The sequence below is a fragment of the Myotis lucifugus genome, unplaced genomic scaffold (genome assembly GCF_000147115.1).
Source record: "Myotis lucifugus unplaced genomic scaffold, Myoluc2.0 scaffold_3, whole genome shotgun sequence".
Lineage (NCBI taxonomy): Eukaryota > Metazoa > Chordata > Mammalia > Chiroptera > Vespertilionidae > Myotis > Myotis lucifugus.
The window spans coordinates 28,535,351-28,556,828 of record NW_005871051.1 but is presented as its reverse complement, the minus strand read 5'-3'; the positions used below and the strand labels follow the sequence as shown (position 1 = coordinate 28,556,828).

Below are 21,478 nucleotides of genomic sequence, written 5' to 3'. Positions count from 1 at the left end.
TGTGAAGTATAGGAATAAATTAGGACCTGCCATTACTACTGAAGGAATTGATCACAACAGTCTATAGAAGCCAGATGATGTTAGAACTGTCATCTCAGGCAGGGACAGCAGTGGTTCCCAAACAGGCCCTATTTCTGAGAAAGAAAAGTAATGCAGAGTGAAGGAGGGACCTGTCCAAACCTCTTGGCAAGTCCTTTGAACGGTAGAAAATATAGTCCAGATGAAAGGTATAGAAGGGGGCAGAAAACATTTTCAAATATTTCTAACTGGAGGTGTGACTAGCAATTAAATTATTTTTATTTAAAAAAAAAAACACTCTGGGTGTCTAACTTACAGTAAAGTTTTCTTCAATGAGCATGACCTGTATTTCACACTGACTGCAAATTTGGATCATCTCATTTTTCACCCATTTCTCAGTGTGCCTTGGATTTGTTAGATTTCTTAACTCGCCTTTTTTTCCCAAAGCATTTGCGGTAGCCGAAGGCACAGCATTTATAGACAACAAAGGCAACTCCCAGCACAATGGCCAAGAGGAAGCCAATCACGTCCAAAGAATGGTACTGGTACCAGGTGAGGAGGTGGGCCGCGGGGCGCAGATGCGGGGCTCCCTTGTGCCTCATCACGAACTCCACCCAGAACACAGCCAGGTCCAGTGGCTCAATGGGGCGGTCCTTGTGGAGGCTGGAGAGGCGCATGATGTTTTCCTTATAACGGGAACACAGACAGTTATGTTACACCTGCCACATCGACGCAGTGCACTACCTCCATTATGCTGTATGCTGCTCGAGTGAGAGCACATCTGCTTTCTAACTTGTAGAGAATATATCTCTATATAATAGCAATACACACACACACACACACACACACACACACACACACAATGTTCTTTATTGAAAGAAAGAAAGAAAGAAAGAAAGAAAGAAAGAAAGAAAGAAAGAAAGAAGGAAAGAAAGAAAGAAAGAAAGAAAGAAGGGGAGGGGAGGGGAGGGGAGGGGAAGGGAGAGGAGGGGAGGGGAAAGGGAAAGGAGGGGAAGGGATGGGAGGGGAGGGTACTGGAAGCCAAAAAATTACAATTTTAAATTGTCTGAAACCTGCATGTTACTTTTCTTCTTTTCTTTTCAGTGATATTTTTGTAGGAAATTAATTATATGTTGTTTATAGTAAGATAAAGGAATAAAGAAAAAGGTCATGTCAGAAATTATGAATGATTTCTTGTTCAAATGTGTAAACAATCACATCTAGCCAAAGTAAAAGCCATTTTTAAGCGCCATCTCCAAGACAATGGTAAACTGTCAACCTAATTGATCTAAATTTTGCATGAGGTTGTGTCTATGCAGCCTGTTAAAGCAAAATGGATTCCTGTGTATTTGGCAGTGTTGCCAGCTGAATCAGAACATCCAAATTCAAAATGGGTTAGATATTTCAGTGCTTAGTATACATGCACCAGGAGAAGAAAGAGAAGGAGGAGGAAGAGGAGGAAGAGAAGGAAGGGAAACAAAAGGAAAAGGGAAAGAAAAAAGAGAGGAAAGATAAAAAAGCACTTCTATTCAGAAGCAATTATGATAATTGCTGTCCTTAAACATGTCTGTCATTTTATTTGGATATATTACTATAATGTAATATTAATATTGTGCCCATAAGTTCGGTTAAACATCTTTCTTATATATAAAATTTCTCTTAAGACAGATTTCTTTGGACTTTCATTAATTCATTCAATATTTATTGAGCACCTGTTATGGCCTGGTTGCATAATCTGCTCTTTAAACTTTTTCCAATTTTCTTTATATCATGTAGGTACGCTCTAAGCTTAGAGTGTTGGAAATACGGAGATTCACAACCAGATAGATGGCTCAACGATGAATAGATAAAGATAATTAATAACTTGAGCTGATGGATTAGTGTTTTGAAAAAACAATAATGTACTAAACAACTTCCACCAAGTCATTTTTAGGTTTCAAATAGGTATCTATACCACTGAACAAAAGATCTAAATTATATTACTAGTGTGAACATAGAAAATAAATTTCATGAGCACATGGAGAGAAGTTGGGTCTTAATTGTACTGATGTGTGAGTAGCACGGAGTGACCCTGACAAGCCAGACTTCCAGAAGCAGCCAATTGGAATGAAGGGATGCCAACCACACTAACTGCTCTGGGTAGGTTGTCACCCAGCACACTGGGCACTTTGCCCTGGGGTTCTGTGGATGTTTCTTTTTTATCCACTGGCATTACACACACACACACACACACACACACACACACACACACACATGCAAGCCCTATCATCTCCCCGCCTTTTTCCCTTGTCCAGGCTCAGTGTGTGCCCATGTCCTATCTCCTCCTATCTGAACACACTTCCAGGTTTCACATCTGCCCTCTTGCCTGATGTCTTTTCTGAAATGAAGCAATTACAGGCGAAAGCTCTTGACACTCTCATAGGCAGGCGTGCACACACACACACATGCATGCATCCACACATGCAGAAATGTAGTTGCACACACATTATTAACTGTTGGATGAAATCTACCTCTGGGTATCACTTATTTCCATAAGGTTTTAATCAGCCTATTACTAGTGAGCTTGACAATAAATTTCATGTAGAGACCATTTGATCTGATGGCTTTTGCCTTTTGAATCATCTTCAGCCACATTTGAACAAACCTGTCTTCATTTTTCATTATTTTTTTTCACGTTTTTATTTTTATTTTTTTAAATTTTGCTTTATTGCTTAAAGTATTACAAAGAGTATTACATATGTCTCCTTTTTTCCCCCTTGACCTTCCCCCGGCCTCCCCTACCCCCCAGTGTCTTGTGTCCATTGGTTATGCTTTATATGCATGCATACAAGTCCTTAGGTTGATCTCTTACCCCACCCCCAACCCTCCCCGGCCTTCCCGCTGTAGTTTGACAGTCTGTTCGATGCTGCTCTGCCTCTGTATCTATTTTTGTTCATCAGTTTAATGGTCTTTATTATCCATAAATGAGTGAGCATTTTATTATAAGTGATTTCACATGAGCCCCCATTTATAAATCCCCAAGAACAAAATTTCTCACAGATTTCAGTGCTGGGAAAAGCTGTACTTTGAAGCACCTGGTTTGTTTCTATTTTATGGACACTATGCTTCCTGTAATGGAATATTTCTCTCTTTGCAGGAAATTATAGAGCAGGCATCTATTATGGTGACATTATTTTTTAAATTAAGTTATAAATTTATGAGAGAAAATATTTAAAATCATTCCCATGATTCCATAGGAATCAAGCATGCTTTTATAAAATGACTAATAATCCCAAATGATCTTACTTATAAATAGATTTTCATGTATTTGTTTGAATAATTACTGTGAATGGAATGGGCAAAACACAAGCAGTATTCCTCCGTACCTTCTCTCTTACCTTTTGTCATTGATGACAGTTTTGAGGGCATTTTCTAAATCTTCAGAAGTCATTTCCAGGACGTTCAAGGACACTCCTGCTCCCCGGGTCTCCATGCGCTTTGCATTGTCCATCTGATCGCCGAACAGAGGCATCATCACCATCGGAACGCCGTTGCATATTCCTTCATAGATACCATGGGAGCCAGAATGTGTGATAAAGGCACGAGTCTTCGGGTGACCTGGGAAGCAGAGAGGGAGGGATGCCGGTGGTCAGGTCTCTGAGTGTCACATTCTGGCATCACTAGGTTGTGAAAGCCCTCCACACACTCAGTGCTGTCCACAGTGTCCCTTATAGAAGTTTGCAGAAGACAGTGTGGTGGAGATGCCCTGCTGGGTAAAAAGCAGTGTGGAATATGTTGGCCATAACATTTTCCAGCTAAATGGCCGTGCCTAACCCACTTTCTTAACTTAACCTTGGTTTGACCTACACATTAAATCCTCTCCACATACCGAGCAGATCATTTTGTGGCAGCCAGTTGACCAGGATTGTATTCTTCGCAAGATTCGATGGTCGAGTCCCAGTGTACCGCCACAGCACCTTACAGACGAGAAGAGGGTTTAAAGACCAGAATATGATTTTTTATAAAGACTGCTATTGTAGCTAGAAAGTAGAGTCTTCAGAAAGAGCATAAACGGGGGGTGAGGGTGAGGGAGGTAGTGACTAAGAAGGCTCTGGGGGCCACTAACATTTTGTGAATTTATGAAAATTCATCAAGCTATATATTTATGATTTTTGCACTTTTCTGGACTCCAAGGGACAGTCTACTTAATAAATGAGTGGATGCAGAAATATAATTATACACCATTGTCCTAACTAACAGCTTTTTGGAGAAATATTCTTATTTAATATGAAGAAACAATATCCTATTTATTTTATTTTTAATAGCTTCTCCTTGAGTCTCTTAGAGACAATGAGACGTCCAAGCGAAGTGGGCCATAGTTTAACAGAGTAGTTAAGAGTGGAACTGCAAAAAAAGAAGAACTTGGGATTCATAACTGGGGAGTGGCAGGGGAAACCCGAGTCTAAAGTCCAACTCAGAGAATTAATTCAGAGCTGGAGGCCTGGGGTTACAGCTCTTGTGAAGATAGAAAAGTTTAGCATCTCCTTACTGTCTGAGGTATTTTGCCCAAAGCATCAGCAATTTCCATGGCTTTCTTCTCTGGAATATCCGAGACCATTGAGCCCAAAGAGAAAACCACAATTCCATGTTCTCCAGAGGCATTTACATAGGCTTCAAACTCCTGGAGGCAAAAGAGAAATTCCCAGTTAATGTTTTCTTGTATTCTTTGGGTGACTGCATACATTAAGCTGTGACTCAGATATCTTCCTCCTAAGAATGTGATGAAAGGTGTGTGTGTGTGTGTGTGTGTGTGTGTGTGTGTGTGTGTGTGTAAGCTTTCTATGGACTCTAAAACTCTTGCACTTCCCCTTTAAGAAAGTCTATAGTAAAAGTCTGTAGTGTTTTTCAAGGCTTCTGGAATATTCTTTGTATGGAGGAAGAATGAATAGAGTAAAAGCACAAAGCTACAGAGTGTTAAGGATTAGGCTTACAAGGAAAAAACAAATAGAAGACAACCTTTAACAATGCTTGCTTCCCCACAGCCTATAGCAGAGTCTTCCACACAGCAGCCAGTCGTTCGGATGATTAAATATCATATTCATGTCAACTGAGTGCTGAAATGTAACCAGTCAGCCTTGCATTTCCCCACCTTTCCTGGAGAAGAGCTTTCTAAAGAGTGCAGATCAACTTTCCTGCTTTAGCAAGAAGAATATGCAGAAATATGTTGGACCCTATCTTTGCTATAAGCTCCTCCGTAGGTCTGAGAGATACAAAGTGAGGGACAGGAACCCTGACCAATTGTCCACCAATGACCTGAGCCCCTTCTGTGCAGTTCAAAAAATAGCAAGGGCATAGGCGTAAACCTTGGTTACCAAAGCCACCGTGGGAAGGATGAACAGGCACTAAGTCCCAACCCCCCCAGCAAAGGACTCTCATTGACTGCTCATGTCCTGTTCCAGAAGCTGATTCCTTATAGCAACGTGTCCATCACTGTCATCAAAGGAAGGTCACTCCACTATCTCCAGCAAAGGAAACTGTCTGTGTGTATAGGGGTGAGGAACAGTGATGGCAGATGTTCCCAACTAGTAAATTGATGACAGATTACGACCTATCAAAGACCAATCCCTGAAATAATATGGAACAGATTTTAGAGATGGGTGTCAAACAAAAGCTCTGAAAGGATGCAACAGTCAGAAGAATGGCAAAATTAAGAATGGTGGCCCTGTCTCCAGAAAGAGAGTAAGGAAGCCCCTAGATTCAACCCTTGGCAATAATCTTCACTCACATTGCCCTGTGCCCAACCTTCAAAGCCAACTCCAGCTTTCAGCAAACATACACACGCACATGCACACATGCACAGCACACACCTGCACCCACATACATGAAAGGCTACACATGCCATACTCACCGTGGCAATTCATTTAGAGGAAACAGATCAAGGCATAAATAAGGTAATCCCCCCCCCGAACTGTAGGTTATTAATGATCTAATCAACCCCCTGAGAATCTCCAAATGGTTTTACTATTATATGTCTCCAAAGAATGCCAAGGGCATTAGTGAGATTGTACAATGTAGCAGGGTTTTCCCAAAACTGAGGGGTTTCCTCAGGCATGGGACTTCTGGTGTTAAAACCTGACAGTCCTGGTTAGGCCAGGACATTGGGCACCCTGGATGTGAGATGGAGGAGCCTTCTGACAGGGCTCAGCACACACAGTGTTCAGAGGCTCCTGCCAAGCCTGATTCAGAGCATGACCAGGAAAAACACTGAGCAGCCTTCCTCCAAGGACACCCACTGTCTAGTCCCCAGACTCTGTTCCAGGCCTCTGGCTCCAAACGCCTTGTCTCAGACTTGGCCACTGGTCTCATCTGACAAGTCAAAGAGGCCAGCATCATCCTCTCCACCACCAGGCTGTATTTTTGCTTTGCAGCAAGAACGTCCTGAAGATGCTTTTTCCAAGGTCCTTTCTCCTTAAGAAATGTACCACAGCCCTCATTCCTGTGGAGATACAGCTCAGCTCTGAGCAACCATTACCTTCACTCCTGAGTGAAACCACTATTGTCTAGAAAGAGACTAATCTAATTGCCCCTCCTTGCAAACGCTCGCACACTCACTCTGCAACCAGCGGGGTGTGCTTACATTAATGGAACCCGTAGGGCCATGAACACCCAAAGTTAAATATCAGCACTGGCCATAGTTAAATGGCCTGGAAGTTCATTGACAGTTCACAAAGGCCAACTACACAGATTGTGTTAGCATGGCCAAGTCTATCCTAGACCAGCTTTTATGGGATTCGATAATGGTGAGGTCCACCCCGTACTTGGCAAAACTTGCCCTAAACCTTGCTGCAATTTCACAGACTCTGGAATAGCCAAAGAGTGGAGCAACCTGTTTGTTAACTGAAAATAACCCTTGATTCCCTCACCCCTGATCACCTTTCAAAAAAACGGGGCCACTGCTGAAGTGAAAGTACCTACTGGCTCCAATGAGGCCTTTAAACTAGTTCCTTACTTTGGCTGAGAGTTTAGTACAGTGGGGCCTTGACTTACGAGTTTAATTCGTTCCGAGACCGAGCTCCTTAAGGAGCTCGTTAACTCAAGTTACTCTATCAACTCAATGCAAAAAATCGGCCGAGAGACAGCTGGTATCTCAAAAAACTCGTTAGTCGGGACACTCGTAAGTCAAGGCCCCACTGTATTTTTAGTTCCAGGCTTTTATTAGATTTTTCCCTTCCAAATGTCTTTTGTTTTATAAGAATGCTTATAAGCACTTAGCATGTTGGAAACATGTCACTTTATCATTATTCATTCACACTCACCAGCAAATACCAGTTTTTCTTCTCACCATCTTCGAGTCTCTATTCTTACTGATTTTCTGTTTAGTTATTTTCCCCAGACCCAAAATATATGTATGAATATCATCTCTGAATCTCTACATGTCCATAAAGACAGTCCCTCACCCTGAGAGGGGAATGACATCTTGGAATTCTTGCATTCTATTCATTTGCTCTCAATGCTGTTCTACCATCTTTTGTCTTTCAGACATTCCAAAGGTATGTCCAGTGCCAGGCTGTACTTTCTCTGAGGACTCTCTTTATAGAACAAAGATTTTATCTTTACTCTTGGAGCTCAGGACTTTTATCAAGAGCATTGGGAATAAGACAATATCCTCTAGAGCAGCGGTTCTCAACCTGTGGGTCATGACCCCTTTGGGAGTCGAACGACCCTTTCACAGGGGTCGCCTAAGACCATCCTGCATATCAGATATTTACATTACTATTCATAACAGTAGCAAAATTACAGTTATGAAGTAGCAATGAAAATAATTTTATGGTTGGGGGTCACCACAACATGAGGAACTGTATTAAAGGGTCGCAGCATTAGGAAGGTTGAGAACCACTGCTCTAGAGCAGTGGTCGGCAAACTCATTAGTCAACAGAGCCAAATATCAACAGTACAACGATTGAAATTTCTTTTGAGAGCCAAATTTTTTAAACTTAAACTATATAGGTAGGTACATTGTTATTAACTTAATTAGGGTACTCCTGAGGCTTAGGAAGAGCCACACTCAAGGGGCCAAAAAGCTGCATGTGGCTCGCGAGCTGCAGTTTGCCGACCACGGCTCTAGAGGAATGAAGTGTAGAGTTGTAGACCCTGAGAAAGACAACACCTACTGAGAAAGGCTCCAAGTGGCTAACGGGACTCAAATTTACAAAGAGCCTCGCAGCTGTTTGTAAACAGGGCCCTCTCATGCAAACCTTGATTCAGGAAGAAGCCTGCACTAAGCTGCCGGCCTCCCACACTGAACTGCCTGCTTGCAGTGTTTCTGGAATCCTATTTCAGCCTATGAAACTGAGACTTTCCCTGTCCAATTGAAGCTGCATAAATATATGCCCCTCGTCAACATCTTCACCTACGGGGAGGCTCCATTCTGACCAATCAGGACAGTAATTTTTGGACTATTCAAACTGCAAGGATTTGGATTCCTCATTTGCATGAGGACAGACCAATCTGGGACCAGGTGCAGGACTTCTCTGGCTCAGAAAATGCATTTTCCCTTTTCACCAAAAACTGAAAAAGCAGACTGCGTGTCTTCCCCACCCCCTCCCAAAGACTTCGCCCCAGAAGAGAGCAGGCTAACAGAGCAGAGAGAGCAGAGTAGAATGGTCTAGCTAGAGAAGTGCCTTACCCAAGGTCCTCCTTGTAGCCCTGCTGCTTCCTAATTGAGCTGTAACACTATTGAGCCTCTCCACAGCTGTGCTGTTCCACAGCCGTGCTGTATCACCAGTGAGCTGTTTGCACTGCCCCAATTAAAGGCCAGGTAGTCCTGTACACTTTTGTTCTCTGCAAAGGAACCCTGAACCCAGTGCTCTGGGCATATGGCATTTAACCCTTGTTGCCTCTCATTGATGACAATCCACTGGAGCCCAGAGAATAAAATGCCTCCGGTATACTAAAGCCTCAGATCCAAAGAAAAAACCGAGAAGATGACTCCAAAGACAGATATAAATGACAACTCAACCTAGGAAACTTGCAAGCTAGAAGTTAAACAAGAGGGCATTTGAAACTAGGCATTCAGGATCTACCTGTGACAAGTTCATCTACCCAAAGTACTTGTGAGATTATAGGCTTGTGAAGTTCCCACTCAAATTACACACCTGGGACAATGGTTTTTTGTTAGCGCAGTTGATCCCACCAATAAAAACCATATTGGGCATGATGGGCCGGGGAGGAAGCTGCACAAAGTCCGTTCTTAAAAGCCATATCGATGCAGAGCTCATAAGGTCCTCAACAGTCACGTCTTTCTGAAGGACTTCCGAAGCCAGCAGCCCATACGGTGAATAAACCATATTGCACATAAAGTTCTCTGTCAAGGTGATGAGCATGTTCTTCACCCGTTGCAGGAAGGTCATGTGATCTGAGTTAAATGACAGACTCCTGGGCACGTAGGACGGTGGGTTGGGGCACTGGGTACCCTGAGAGTCCAGACTGCATGGCAGTGCATTCAAGAAGAACACAACAGGCAGAGCCAGATACTGGGCCACGATAGGGCCGCAAGGAAGAAAAGGGTCTGTCAACACAGCATCAAAGCCGCTTTCGGCCAGGGAGGTCATCAGCTCCTTGTTGTGCAGTAGATGGGAGCACCCCGACAATAACAGGGCCGAGTCCTCTTTGACCTTCTTGTAAGTTTTGATCAGACGCTGCAAGAAAGGCTGCTTCTCAAATGCATTATGCCCAACGTCGATAAAAGATGCTACCAAGTCCTCCCTTCGGTATGGCACGGGGTAGGTCTTCAAAGTGTAAAACGCTCCTTCTTTAATGTGTATCGAGGCTTCAGGCGCCAAGACCACGATGTCATGCCCCCTCTGCTGCAGCTGCTGGATGACGTTGCTAAAGCTTAGCCAGTGGCTGCCATCCATGGGGACCAACAACAGCTTCCCAGCCTGGGACACAGCCAAGCTGAGCACACACAGCAGCAGGCCCAGGACAAGCGGACGTGGGCCCCGGGACCCTGCCGCCATGGTGCACCTGCCTTTGCTACCAAGATTGGTGTCTGCCTGAGGTTTGTCCTCTCCCACTTACAGGTTCCAAGAACCAATCTATACAGCCAGTTAATGTTTGATTTTTGTTCCATGACTAGAGCTGTCGTCAGTGAAAGATAGCAGGAAATTTAATTTGAGCAATAAAAAGTTTTCTTAATAGGCAACCACAGTTTTATAACTGGCTGAAATTCTTATCAACCGCTCAGATCACATTCTGGAGTGAACAGAGAAAGTGAAGCCTCTCCAGCACCTTTTACCCATTCAATGAGCATTTCCCAGGACTGAGCGAGTGTTGCCTGGGAGGAAAAATGCTATGCGGTGAAATGGAGACTCCTCTCCTGAAGTGAGAGAGAAAGCTGACTATGGCTTTCAGCAAGAAAAGAAAATGATGTTGCAAGCCCACCTTTGGCCCATGGAAACCTTTAAGAAAGCTCAATCATCTTTGATTCATTCATCCAAAAGTATTTATTGAGTCCAGCACAGCGCTGGGCCTGGAGGCTGCAGCAGAGATCCCCAAACATGAGTCTCCCGCTTCCTCTGTCAAGAGCGACAGATTAACAATTTAAACAGATAAACAGACACGTGAGAGGTTGTGAAAAGACTAAGGAGGAGTCCAATGCTGATGGGGTAGAGAATGGCAGGAAAGGAGAGCCCCTTGAGTACGTGGGCACAGAAGGCCTGTTGCAGAACAGATCTGTATTCATTTGGAGAGGCAGTGAGAACAACTCTGTATATAAAAGGCTAATATAGATAAAATAAAACTGAAATTATACTCATCACACAGGCCCAGGGGCGAGGGAAAGGAAGATACTTTGGGAAATTCTGATGACCTTGTTGAAGCAAAGGGGAGAGGTGAACAAAAATAATACGTATTTATTGAGCATGTACCATGTGCCACGTAGGGGGCCAAGCACTTTACAACACATCTGTAATCCTCTAGAACTGTCCTGTAAAGGCAGATACTATTATTCCCATTTTATAAACAAAGGCACTGAGACTCAGAGAGACAAAGTGACTTGCCAGAACCCTGCATTTCCTAAGCGGCAGAGCTGAGACCCAGGCTGCGACGGCCAGAGCCTAGAGACCTGCTCTTTTTTCTTTTTTAGATTAGAACTATATACCATATGTTTATTAATATTTCATAACTTAGTTTTACCCTATCAAATGGAGATCATAATAATTCTTTTTAATATATTTCTTATTGATTTCAGAGAGGAAGGGAAAGGGAGAGGGAGAGGGAGAGGGAGAGGGAGAGGGAGCTAGAAACATCAATGATGAGAGAGAATCATTGATCGGCTGCCTCCTGCACACCACACACTGGGGTTCGAGCCCGTGACCGGGCATATGCCCTGACCTGGAATCAAACCGTGACCTGGTTCATAGGTCAACAGTCAACCACTGAGACACGCCAGCTGGGCCATAATAATTATTGAATGATTGTTAAAAGGTCTCCATCATAAAATATCAGTGAGTTATTATGCACACCACAAAGCTCTATTTTGATGATTATTTATATTATTAGTTATAGAATTCCTGACAAGAAATATATTTGAATCATTTCATTTAAAGAAGTGTTTATAAGTACATGTGATTCTATCTCCAGAAATACCAACATTCAATGAAGAGTAAGATTATTGTGTACTCAAGAAGTATGAAAATTATAATAATATTTCTCTCTTTTTACCTGGTTAAAGAAAAGTATAGACACTATAACATATATACTATTAAATTGTTTTCTGGTAATAAATAGTTTAATAAATACAAAATGAAATTTAGAAGATAAAATACGTAAAGATCACTGAATGCACACATTTGTTTTGCATATACATCAACAATGTAAAGTGCAAATATGTGTGTCATTGGGCTCAGATCATCCAGAAATAAATATATTTACCTGGAAATTTTTACTTATATGTATGTAGAGACCCTGCTCTTAACCACAATTCCCACTAACCTCTATCAATGCCCAGATATTAGTATGTAAGGCCATGATTGAACTTTACAACCAATCAGAAGTCAGAAGTAAAGCTGTAATCCCCACACTCATTACCCAATTGATATAAATGGAGGGAAGGCAGAGGGCAGGACTTTGGGACCAAGTAGAATGTGCTCACACAGCAATACCCAGTACTAGCTGGTGCCCCAAAACAACAGGTGAAGGGTCAGGGAACAAATATGGTCATTGCCTAATAGAAATGCCCCTTCTACAGAAAGGGCAAATTGGAGTGCAGACAGAACTGAGTATCTCACTCTTTCCTTTGGGGATCCATTGCTGTTCTATACAATCCAAGGATGAAAGCACAGAGCCCAAAATTTTGACCATGAACAACAGTGGCCACCCACACTTGAGGGATCTGTTAGAAGAGTCATAAACGTGTAACTTTAAAGCATTGGGGTCTTGTGGGGCATGTTCTCATTCTGGTATTTAGAGTAGGTACTTAGAATCCCTTTTCCAGCTTCTGCACAACAAAAGAAACCATCAACAAAACAACAAGAAAACCCACTGCGTGGGAAAACATATTTGCCAACGTCATATCTGATAAGGGCCTAATCTCCAAAATTTATAGGGAACTCTTACAACTTAAGAAAAAGAAGATAAACAATCCAATCAAAAAATGGGCAAAGGATCTAAATAGACACCTTTCAAAAGAGGACATTCAGAAAGCCAAGAGACATATGAAAACATGCTCAAAGTCACTAATCATCCGAGAAATGCAAATCAAAACAACAATGAGGTACCATCTCACACCTGTCAGAATGGCTATCATCAACAAATCAACAAACAACAAGTGCTGGAGAGGATGTGGAGAAAAAGGAACACTTGTGCACTGCTGGTGGGAATGTAGACTGGTGCAGCCACTATGGAAGACAGTGTGGAGTTTCCTCAAAAAACTGGAAATGGAACTCCCATTTGACCCTGTGATCCCACTTCTAGGAATTTATCCCAAGAAACCAGAAACACCAATCAGAAAGGATATATGCACCTATATGTTCATAGCAGCACAATTCACCATAGCTAAGATCTGGAAACAGCCTAAATGCCCATCAGTAGATGAATGGATTAGAAAACTGTGGTACATCTACACGATGGAATACTATGCTGCTGTAAGAAAGAAGGTACTCTTACCATTTGCAACGGCATGGATGGAGCTGGAGAGCATTATGCTAAGTGAAATAAGCCAGTCAATGAAGGAAAAATACCACATGATCTCACTCATTCATGGATAATAGAGACCATTATAAACTTTTGAACAATAATAGATACAGAGGCAGAGCTGCCTCACACAGATTGTCAAACTGCAGCGGGAAGGCCGGGGAGGGTTGGGGGGCAGGAGGGAGGGGGTTAAGAGATCAACTGAAGGGCTTGTATGCATGCATATGAGCATAACCAATGGACATAAGACACTGGGGGGTAGGGGAAGCCGGGGTATTGTCAAGGGCGGGGGGAAAAAAAAGGACACATATGTAATACCCTTTGTAATGCTTTAAGCAATAAAAAAATAAAAAAACAAAAAAAAATAAAACGTTTTCCCTTAAAAAAAAAAAAAAGAATCCCTTTTCCGTGTACCACCATCCTTCCTCCATAAGCCTCCAGTTTTGTATGTGCTTATAGATGAGTGCACATGTTTGTATACCCACATGCACATGCACTATGAAGCTCCTCTGTTCCTCAAGCCCTCTCCATCTCTGGGACCAAGATTCTGGGTGAGGAGAAAAGAGGGAGCAATGCCTTGGCTCATTGGTGTGCCTTTATCTGCAATTCTGAAATTGTACTCCAGTTTCAACATTAAGAGCAATAATTCTCCCGAGGTCTCAATGTCATGAGAGTTCATCTGAGATTACATGGAGCCAAAGGGCGGTGAACACAGTCACCACTATAATGATTTTATAACTTCCCTGCACCATGAAGCACCTCGGAACTTTTGGGGGCCTCTGTGTACCTAGATGGTTTGGGGCCCAACTCTGCCCATGACTAGGGCATGTTGTTTACTAATATAAATAGCAGGCAATCCACATTCACTCTCAAGAATTACAACCAGAACCACAACAAAACAATCCAGTAAAGCCTCTGCCCTAGAAACTGAGCAGACCTGACATACAAATCCATTGCTAGTTCTCCCATTCATCAAATATTTATGCGAAGTGTTGGCCCTATGGGCACTATGCTAGGAACTGGCACCAGAAAACCAAGTTAGAAATAGTTGGTGCCTATGAGGACTCCAGTGCACAAACAACCAGGCAATTACAGGGCAAGGTGAGTTGTGCTCTGGTGGGGGGGCATGAGTGGCCAAGGAAACATAGAGCAGGGCAGAGATGTGGTCTTGTGCTTTTTTTTTTTAATAAGTAAATGGAACAACAAATCGATTATTTATTTATTTATTTATTTATTTATTTGAAATATATTTTATTGATTTTTTACAGAGAGGAAGGGAGAGGGATAGAGAGTCAGAAACATCGATGAGAGAGAAACATCGATCAGCTGCCTCCTGCACACCTCCTACTGGGGATGTGCCCGCAACCAAGGTACATGCCCTTGACCAGAATCGAACCCGGGGCCCTTTAGTCCGCAGGCCGACGCTCTATCCACTGAGCCAAACCGGTCAGGGCTGGTCTTGCTCTTGCAGAATAGGTTGTCTGCGAGAGAGTTCCTGGAATCCACTAGAAGATGCTTTCTCTTTAAGCTGAAGCCAGTAGTTAAGAGACCCAACATTCCACCCACTCCTAGCTCTTTTAATGGAATCAGATTGGAGCTGTTTGTTGAAGCTCCTAAAGTAAAGGAGCTGCATAAACAAGTCCATTGCCCTCTAAATAGTCTATGAGACCCTCCAGGGGAAGCAAATTGGTCTTCCTTGAATCTCTGTAGCGTTTTGTTTTATTCTGCCTTGTATCCTTTAGCAGTTTCCATATCTTTCTCTGCTACTTGTGTATGTGCCTACCTATGTATCCATCTATATTGCTTACAGGTAGGATTTCAGCATCAGCTTTAGAATGACTCTCTTGCTCAGGTGCCAGTCTACGGTTTTGCAGACCTTCAGCACTCAGTAAATGTTTCTGTGTAAATGTGACTTCCCTTCTCCCTTTTCTCTAGGCCCCATATCCAAGTAAGAAAGTACTGAATCCAGATAATTCTGCAACTGCCTCTCAGACCCAGCTGCAATGGTCCTATTTCAGGGCTTCAGGACCTATCTGTGCCTTCTGATTCCTGATATCAGCTGCTTTTGCATGGTCACACCCCACCACCACCTCTGAAACCGTGGTCAACAGCTTCAGGGCCCAGAATAAGCTTCAGGGCCCAGAATAAAATTCACACTCCTCAGCCTTGGCCTCAGAACTGGGAATGGACCCAGCCCACCTGCCCAAGCTCATTGCTCCTCTCAAGCTCTTCCACTTGACCTCTTCCTCTGCCTTTTTCCCTGCAGCCATTCTGGATCACTCGCTCTTCCACAAATATGCTTTGTAACTTCCCACATTGCTTTGTTCACAAGGACTTCTACTCCCAATCAGCTTCTTATTACTGTTCATTTCATATGCTTACTAAGTGCCAGGTCCAGGCTTTATATTTAGCCTTTCAAAGTTAGCAGTTTGTTCTGGTGATATAGCACACACACACCCTTTTGAATCTACTACCCTTCATGATGAAACTAGAGGCCCAGTGCATGAGATTTGTGCACAGGGGGGGGCAGGGTTCCCTCAGCCTGGCCTGTGCCCTCTCGCAGACCCTCTGGATGTGGGAGCGAGCCTAAGCCATAGTTGGACATCTTTAGTGCTGCTGTGGAGACGGGAGAGGCTCCTGCCACTGCTGCTATGCTTGCCAAGGCTTCTGGCTGAGTAGTGCTCCCCCTGTGGGAATGCACTGACCACAAGGAGGCAGCTCCTGCGTTGAATGTCTCCCCCTGGTGGTCAGTGTGTGTCATAGCGACTGGTCATTCAGCCATTTGGTCAATTTGCAAATTAGCCTTTTATTATCTAGGGTAGTGGTCAGCAAACTGTGGCTCGCGAGCCACATGTGGCTCTTTGGCCCCTTGAGTGTGGCTCTTCCACAAAATACCAACTTCTGCGCATGGGCCACAAAGTTTCAATTGCACTGTACATGCACACCCGCACGTGGTATTTTGTGGAAGAGCCACACTCAAGGGGCCAAAGAGTCGCATGTGGCTCACGAGCCGCAGTTTGCCAACCACCGATCTAGGGTATTAGAGAGTTCATTGGTTAATCATTTTTCTCTTAGAACTAAGTGACCTCTATTGGTGTTGCCTCACCATTTATCAAAGCAAAAAAAATATAAGGCCAGAGAGAGAATGAGAATGTGGAGAGAAATCAGATGTCAAGAAAGGCCAAAAATAAAATCATGGTTGTGTTATAGCGTTTTAGTGGAAATAATCACTGCATGCTAAGTTTAGAAACATCACTATAAATGCAGCCAGCAAGCTTCAATCATTTTGATATTGCTATGGGCCAGGGCACTCTGGGAATCTCAAAAAAATTTTCAGGGGAATTTTGCAAAGTTAAACTGTTTCCATAATCATGATATTGGACTTTTCCACTCTCATTCTCTCTTAAGTGTACAGGGGAGTTCCCTGTACATGTGATACAGCAAAAGATTGAATGCGGAAGCACATAAAAGAATCAAGCTCTCTTTGACTAAGCCAGAGAGATGAAAAAAAAAAAGTAAAATGACGCCATTCTTCACTAAATCTTGTTTTGAAAAAGTATTTTTTCTATAAAAATATGATTTATGATACCGTGTAATGGGTTTATTATTATTAAGTTGATTAATGGATTTTTTTATTGTTTTAATTTCTAATGGAGCATCGCTAGATTGAACCCACATAAACAAAAGCCAACGGGTCCTGAGGCCAAAAAGTTGAATGGATGTCTAGGCAAACTCAATGACTGTTCTTTAGCCCAGGGTCAGACTAAATTCACTCCAACTTTAACAAAGGTATATTCCACAACCTAGGTTCCTCTCTTCTGTGCCCTATTTGGAGATCACAGCTCAACTGGGGGCCCAGTGGGAGGGGCCTAAGTGGGCGGGGCCTTGGCACCACAGGAAACACGTCACAGAGCGCCTTGTAAGGCGTGGGAGAGGCCTAGCACCGCCTTCTGTGGCCTCGACCAATCAGATGCGGGCTACGTCACAAGGGGCACACCTCCCCGACGGCCTCACTGGGCACCGGGCTGGAGCCCTAGGACACCAGGCGCGCGCCGCTGCCTGTTTGGCCCGTGGCCCGTGGCCCGTGGGCCGTGGCCGGCCGTCCAACATGGTGGACTACTACGAGGTGCTGGGCGTGCCCCGCCAGGCCTCCTCCGACGCCATCAAGAAGGCCTACCGCAAGCTGGCGCTCAGGTGGCACCCTGACAAAAACCCTGAGAACAAGGAGGAGGCGGAGAGGAGGTTCAAACAAGTGGCCCAGGCGTACGAGGTGCTGTCGGACTCCAAGAAGAGAGCCGTGTACGACCGCTACGGCGAGGCGGGCGTGGAGGCCGGCGGCGGCGGCGGCGGCGGCGGCGGGCCCTTCGAGGACCCCTTCGAGTGCGTCTTTACCTTCCGCGACCCGGTCGAGGTCTTCAGGGAGTTTTTTGGCGGCCGGGACCCATTTTCGTTTGACTTGTTCAGAGACCCGTTTGAGCACATTTTGGGAGGTCGGAGAAGCAGGAGCAGAGGGTCCTCGCCCCTTTTCCCCACCTTCAGTGAGTTCCCAGCCTTTGGTGGGTTTTCTTCTTTCGATACAGGATTTCATTCCTTCGCTTCTCTGGGGAATGGGGGCCTCTCTTCCTTCTCCACGTCTTGTGGTAGTGGCGGTGGGGTGGGTAACTTCAAGTCCGTGTCAACTTCCACCGAAATCATTAATGGCAAGAAAACCACCACCAAGAGGATTGTCGAGAACGGCCAAGAAAGGGTGGAAGTGGAGCAAGACGGCGAGTTGAAGTCCCTGATCATAAACGGCAGAGAGCAGTTGCTGCACATTGACACCAAGTAACTCCAGCCCACGTTCCGCTTCAAGCACATGGGGAGGAAGAGCAGGACATTTTTTTGGAGATTGCAAGTGAGCTCTACTTTCAAAGTACTCGGCACTTTATAAACGGTTCAATGCCTATGCCTATTTGTTCTTCTTGTTAGGACCACGCTAATAGGACTTCTCTTTGTTTCTCTTTAAAACTGTTGCAAATGTCTGCATACACTTTGCTACTTACTAAACATCGTCTTGAGGCTGACCGTGTTAATGTCGCTTTAAGACAGCGGTTCTCAACCTGTGGGTCGCGACCCCTTTGGGGGTCGAAGGACCCTTTCACAGGGGTCGCCTAAGACCATCGGAAAACACATATATAATTACATATTGTTTTTGTGATTAATCACTATGCTTTAATTATGTTCAATTTGTAACAATGAAAATACATCCTGCATATCAGATATTTACATTACGATTCATAACAGTAACAAAATTACAGTTATGAAGTAGCAAGGAAAATAATTTTGTGGTTGGGGGTCACCACAACATGAAGAACTGTATTAAAGGGTCACGGCATTAGGAAGGTTGAGAACCACTGACTTAGAGGATAAGAATATTTCTGTAAGACCAGGGAGAGTGCTTCATTTGACATATCTACATTTGACAAAATTCAGAGGAATTTTTTACCTTGGAGCTTTATGAAAAAAATATTTGTTGAAAATAAGTACATTCATATCATTGCGGGGGGACAGAAACTGACTTGAAGTAAGCCAAAAATAACATTTTTAAATGCACATCAAAAGCAAAAAAACAAACAATTGATAATGCAGAAAGTAAAATTAGTGATACAAACATATTCTTTCAGAGATACTCTCCTATGATGCATCAGAAAAATAGAGGAGATAAACTTAAAGAGTAAGATGATAGTGACAGCCCTAACTGATTTGGCTCAGTGGATAGAGCGTCGGCCTGCAAACTGAAGGGTCCCAGGTTCGATTCTGGTCAAGGGCATGTACCTTCGTTGCGGGCACATACCCAGTGGGGAGTGTGCAGGAGGCAGCTGATCAATGTTTCTCTCATCGATGTTTCTAACTCTCTATCCCTCTCCCTTCATCTCTGTAAAAGATCAATAAAATATATTTTTTAAAAAAAAAGAAAGATGATAGTGACAGAGAATGGAAAATATAAATCTGTGGATGACAGGCATTCCCAAAGAAACCAGAACAAAAATTTCAATATTTAGAGAAAAACTTGAAAGTTTTCAATAAGATCTGGTTTTAACTTTAGACTTACCATACATAGCAGGCACAAAAATGGCCCTGTAAATCTGTCCACTTCTAATCCCTGTTACCTGCAGACAAGTCACCTGACATGGTAAAAGGACTTTGCATGTATGATTAAGTCAATGATCTGAAGATAGGGCAATTATCTTGGATTATCTGGGTAAAAATGTAATCACAAGGGTGCCTATAAGTGAAAGAGGGAGGTAGGAGAGCAGAGATTGAAAGATGCTACACTGCATTTACATGGAAATGGAAAAGTGACAGAGAATTCCCAAAGTAACAACAAACACTTGTTTTAAAAAAGGGAACAATGCAAAAAAATGAATTTACACTAAATGGAAAGAATAAAATTATACATACACACACACACACATATACATACAGTCCTTGGGTTACGTCAGAGATCCGTTCCTATGATGCTATGTAACTCGATTTTCGACATAAGTCAGAATCCACCTACATAAGCACCTACGTCACTCACATGGAGCACATACACAGCAGTAATGAAGTGAAACAGTAAAAAAAATTTTAAAGAAAGATAATTTCTTACCTTTACTTGTGGTAAATAAATAATAAAAAACATAAAGCACATATGTACATACGTCGAAATAATGGAACTTTTTTTTATATAAATACTGTAAATGGGAGATGGCGACATAACCACGAAACGACATAAGTCAAGTCCGACGTAACCGAGGACTGCCTGTGTGTGTGTGTGTGTGTGTATACACTGGTATATTGTGTGAATGATAGAAATTCTTACATCAAAAGAAACTATCAGAAGAGGGGAAATGTTATCAAAAACTCTTTAAGCAAACTTTTTATGAAGTTTTTAAGTTAAAAAGATGACTTCACATATATGATCATATGATTTTTGGCAAGGGTGGCAAAACCGTTCAATGGGGAAAAGACAGTCTCAGCAAATATTGCTGGGAAAAGTGGATATCCACATGCTGAATGAGGTACCTAAAATAGTCAATTTCACAGAGACATAAAGTAGAAGAATGGTGTTTACCTGGGACTGGGAAGAGAGTGAAACGGGGAGTTGTTGTTTAATGGGCATAGAGCTTCAGTTTTCCAAATGAAAGGAGTTCTAGAGATTAGTTGTACAACTATGTGAAGTGCTTAGCAGTACTACACTGTACACTTTAAAATGGTTAAGATGGTAAATCTTATCTTAGGTATATTTTACCACAATTTAAAAAATTGTAAAAGCCAACTATGAAGAAATAAACAGTAATAACACTATGTGTACCAATCTTGTAACTATAAAATAAGCAAAAATTATTAAAATTCCAAATAGAAACTGAGCAAAATTTAGTTAAATAGGGAATAGTTTAAGACATCTTTTTCAGAATTGGGCATGTTGAGGGTTTTTTTTTAATAGAAAAATTAAAAATATAAATTTTAGGCATTTCTATGGAACATTTACAAATATTGATCATATACTATCTAGCTACACTAATAAAAGAGAAACATGCAAATTGGTGTCACACCGCTACCCTTCCCATTGGCTAATCAGGGCGATATGCAAATTAACTGCCAGCCAAGATGGCAGCCGGCAGCCAGGCAGCTTGAAGCGAACATGAGGCTTGCTTCAGTGACGGAGGACTCCAACATTCCCCGCCTGCTGCTGCCGGCCTCTGAGCTTGCAGTTTGAAACATTGTAACAAATATAGAAGCTAAACAAAACCCCAGAAACCTGCTTTAGTCAGCCAGGCTTCAGCCAGCAGGACCGCAACATTGTTTCAAATACAGAAGGTAAACAAAGGCCAGAAACCTGCTTTCAGCAGCCAAGGCCTAAGAGCTGGAGCCGATCCTCAGAGCTAAAGCTGGCCCAGAATAAAATTAAAAAAAGAAAAAAAGGAGTGGTTGGGAGCTTCAGTCACCCGCCAGCCTGAAAACAGCCTTCAGCCCCTCACCCAGACTGGCCAGGCACCCCAGTGGGGACCCCCACCCCGATCCAGGATACCCTTCAGGGCAAACCAGCCGGCCCCCACCCGTGCACCAGGGCCTCTATCCTATATAGTAAAAGGGTAATATGCCTCCCAGCACCGGGATCAGTGGAGCCACGAGGCCTCCCGGCACTGGGATCAGCGTGACAGGGGGCAGCGCCCAAACTCCCCCAGATCCCCTGCAGCTCTGTGTGTGACAGGGGGCGGGGCGACACCCTCCCTATCTGCCCCTGCTCTGTTCATGACAGGGG

General features: G+C 43.2%; 2 protein-coding genes across 4 annotated transcripts in view; one reads left to right on the top strand and one right to left on the bottom strand.

Moving 5' to 3' along the window:
• Positions 1 to 306: 306 nt before the first annotated feature.
• The window catches only part of LOC102440644 (UDP-glucuronosyltransferase 1-1), a 61,737-nt gene continuing 40,565 nt past the window's right edge, over positions 307 to 21,478 (bottom strand). For 2 of the 3 annotated variants that reach the window (XM_023762659.1, XM_023762652.1), the window contains exons 2-5: positions 4,547 to 4,678; positions 3,887 to 3,974; positions 3,397 to 3,615; positions 307 to 712 (exon numbers count right to left, since the gene is read on the bottom strand). In XM_023762659.1, coding sequence (XP_023618427.1) covers positions 414 to 712; positions 3,397 to 3,615; positions 3,887 to 3,974; positions 4,547 to 4,678 — 738 coding nt within the window. In that variant the 3' untranslated portion in view covers positions 307 to 413. Of the gene's footprint in view, positions 713 to 3,396; positions 3,616 to 3,886; positions 3,975 to 4,546; positions 4,679 to 9,152; positions 10,017 to 21,478 lie in introns of those variants that run through there. The other variant, XM_006082675.3, reaches the window with a different exon arrangement.
• Positions 17,209 to 18,136, top strand: DNAJB3 (DnaJ heat shock protein family (Hsp40) member B3). Its single transcript, XM_006082676.3, has one exon. The coding sequence runs from the start codon at positions 17,300 to 17,302 to the stop codon at positions 18,017 to 18,019; it is 720 nt and encodes a 239-aa protein (XP_006082738.2). The 5' UTR covers positions 17,209 to 17,299; the 3' UTR covers positions 18,020 to 18,136.

What these genes read in the sequence shown, in the direction of transcription:
- DNAJB3 (XM_006082676.3), top strand. Translation starts at nt 17,300, where the DNA reads ATGGTGGACTACTACGAGGTGCTGGGCGTGCCCCGCCAGGCCTCCTCC.